This window comes from Halyomorpha halys, unplaced genomic scaffold, assembly GCF_000696795.3.
Source record: "Halyomorpha halys isolate HHAL.00 unplaced genomic scaffold, Hhal_1.1 Scaffold742.1, whole genome shotgun sequence".
Lineage (NCBI taxonomy): Eukaryota > Metazoa > Arthropoda > Insecta > Hemiptera > Pentatomidae > Halyomorpha > Halyomorpha halys.
In genome coordinates this window covers 304,463-306,317 of record NW_027115923.1, presented here as the reverse complement: position 1 = coordinate 306,317, position 1,855 = coordinate 304,463, and the positions used below count along the sequence as shown (strand labels likewise).

The 1,855-nt window shown below is 28.7% G+C and overlaps 1 protein-coding gene across 1 annotated transcript in view; it reads left to right on the top strand.

The window, feature by feature from the left end:
• LOC106685784 (probable DNA double-strand break repair Rad50 ATPase) overlaps positions 1 to 1,855 on the top strand; it is a 19,136-nt gene that overhangs the window by 7,774 nt on the left and 9,507 nt on the right. Inside the window, exons 6-7 of the mRNA XM_014428696.2 lie at positions 1,098 to 1,268; positions 1,486 to 1,633. Coding sequence (XP_014284182.2) covers positions 1,098 to 1,268; positions 1,486 to 1,633 — 319 coding nt within the window. The remainder of the gene's footprint in view (positions 1 to 1,097; positions 1,269 to 1,485; positions 1,634 to 1,855) is intronic.

Below are 1,855 nucleotides of genomic sequence, written 5' to 3'. Positions count from 1 at the left end.
AGTAAATTACAGTAAAGTAAGTATTAGTAAATTACAGTAAAGTAAGTACTAGTTGTAGGAAGTGATGGTAGCAGCGTTGTTGCGCGCCTGTCTGCCAACCCAAAAGTTGTGAGTTCTAATTTGGCCCTAACCGGGATTATTTTAAGTATATAATTACATGATACTTAATAAAATATTTTAAAAATAAATGGAATATGATCCAGGTGCGTTCAAATAAACCTCAAATAGTAAATAACTATAATTATATTATTTCAAAAATTTTTTGAGTCAATTTTATATCCAAATCCGTCTCAACACTTTATTTATTCATTTGTCCAACATTTCGGCCTTTCTAGCCATCTTCAGGGACATCTTCAATACAAAAATCCTTCTCACATTAATTTATATTTTTTATTTCCAGGATATTCTGCCCAGGTCATTTAAAGTTCAAACCTCTTTATTATACTATTATATTTATTATACCTTTAGTAGGTTATAAATGGTTTGTTATATGGTGTGGTGTTTTATACTGTTGATGATCTTATAGAAAAAATAAATGTTAATGGTTTTAAATTTTAAATAAAGAGGTTTGAACTTTAAATAAAGAAAATGACCTGGGCAGAATAGCCTGCAAATAAAAAATATAAATTAATGTGAGAAGGATTTTTGTATTGAAGATGTCCCTGAAGATGGCTAGAAAGGCCGAAACGTTGGACAAATGAATAAATAAAGTGTTGAGACGGATTTGAATATAAAATTGATTTATTTAGTAAATAACTATTTTAATTGAGCCCACGTCGCAGGGCTTTGTCAGTGCTAAAAAAGATATAAACACAATACATAAGTAAAAAAGTAAATAGAAAATAACCCTTGTAATTTTCTATTTTCTTTTATACTTATGTATTATTACAAGGATAATGTTCCATTTACTTTTTTACTTATGTTAAGTGTTTGTATCTTTTTTAGCCCTGACCAAGTCCTGCAACGTGGGGCGAAACGTTGGATCAATTAAAATAGTTATTACTATTTGAGTTTTATTTGTTCTCACCCGGATCATATTCCATTCATTAACGCACATGGTCTATCAGCGATCTTCAAGTAAATATTTTTACGTACAGGAAATTGAAAAAAAGAAATCTAAGGTGGAAGAAGTAATATCCACGGACGAATCGACTAAATCTACACTAGAAGAAGAATTCGTAGAAATAGAATCTATTGAAGAAATAGCTGAAGAACCGGTATCAAAACCTGCTCCAAAAGCTAAAAAAATGACCAGCGTATTATCTAAAGTAAGTATTAGTAAATTATTGTTAATATTGCAATTACAAAAATCTCATCATCTTGTCGATAAAACAGGGCAGGATTGCTACTTTTGTATCAGCGTAAAATTTAGTAGCAGTACTGAAAAATTGCTTTTCTATATTTTTGTTTGCTAGAAGAAAAAACCAACTTAAAAAAATGACAAGATAATTAGATTAAATTGCAACTTAATATTTTTACGTACAGGATATGGAAAAAAAGAAAGCAAAGAAATATAAAGCAAAAAAAGAAATATCTCCAGACAAGTCGGCCGAATCTACACTAGAAGAAGAACCCGAAAGAATAGAATCTATTCCAGAAAAAGTAGAACCGGTATCAAAACCTCCTCCAAAATGTAAGCATTATTATTTATCGATGTACTTAACTTTTTTTTTATTTAAAATTTTATATGATTTAAATAAAATTTCACCGGGTGTTTCAGCTTTATCTGAAAATATGAATTAAGGTCTCGAAATAAGAGTTATTTAGATTTTTATCAATTATTTAGAGTATAATGAATAAATAAATATAGATTCCAACCACTTTATTGATAAATATTAAATGTTCAAAGTGATTA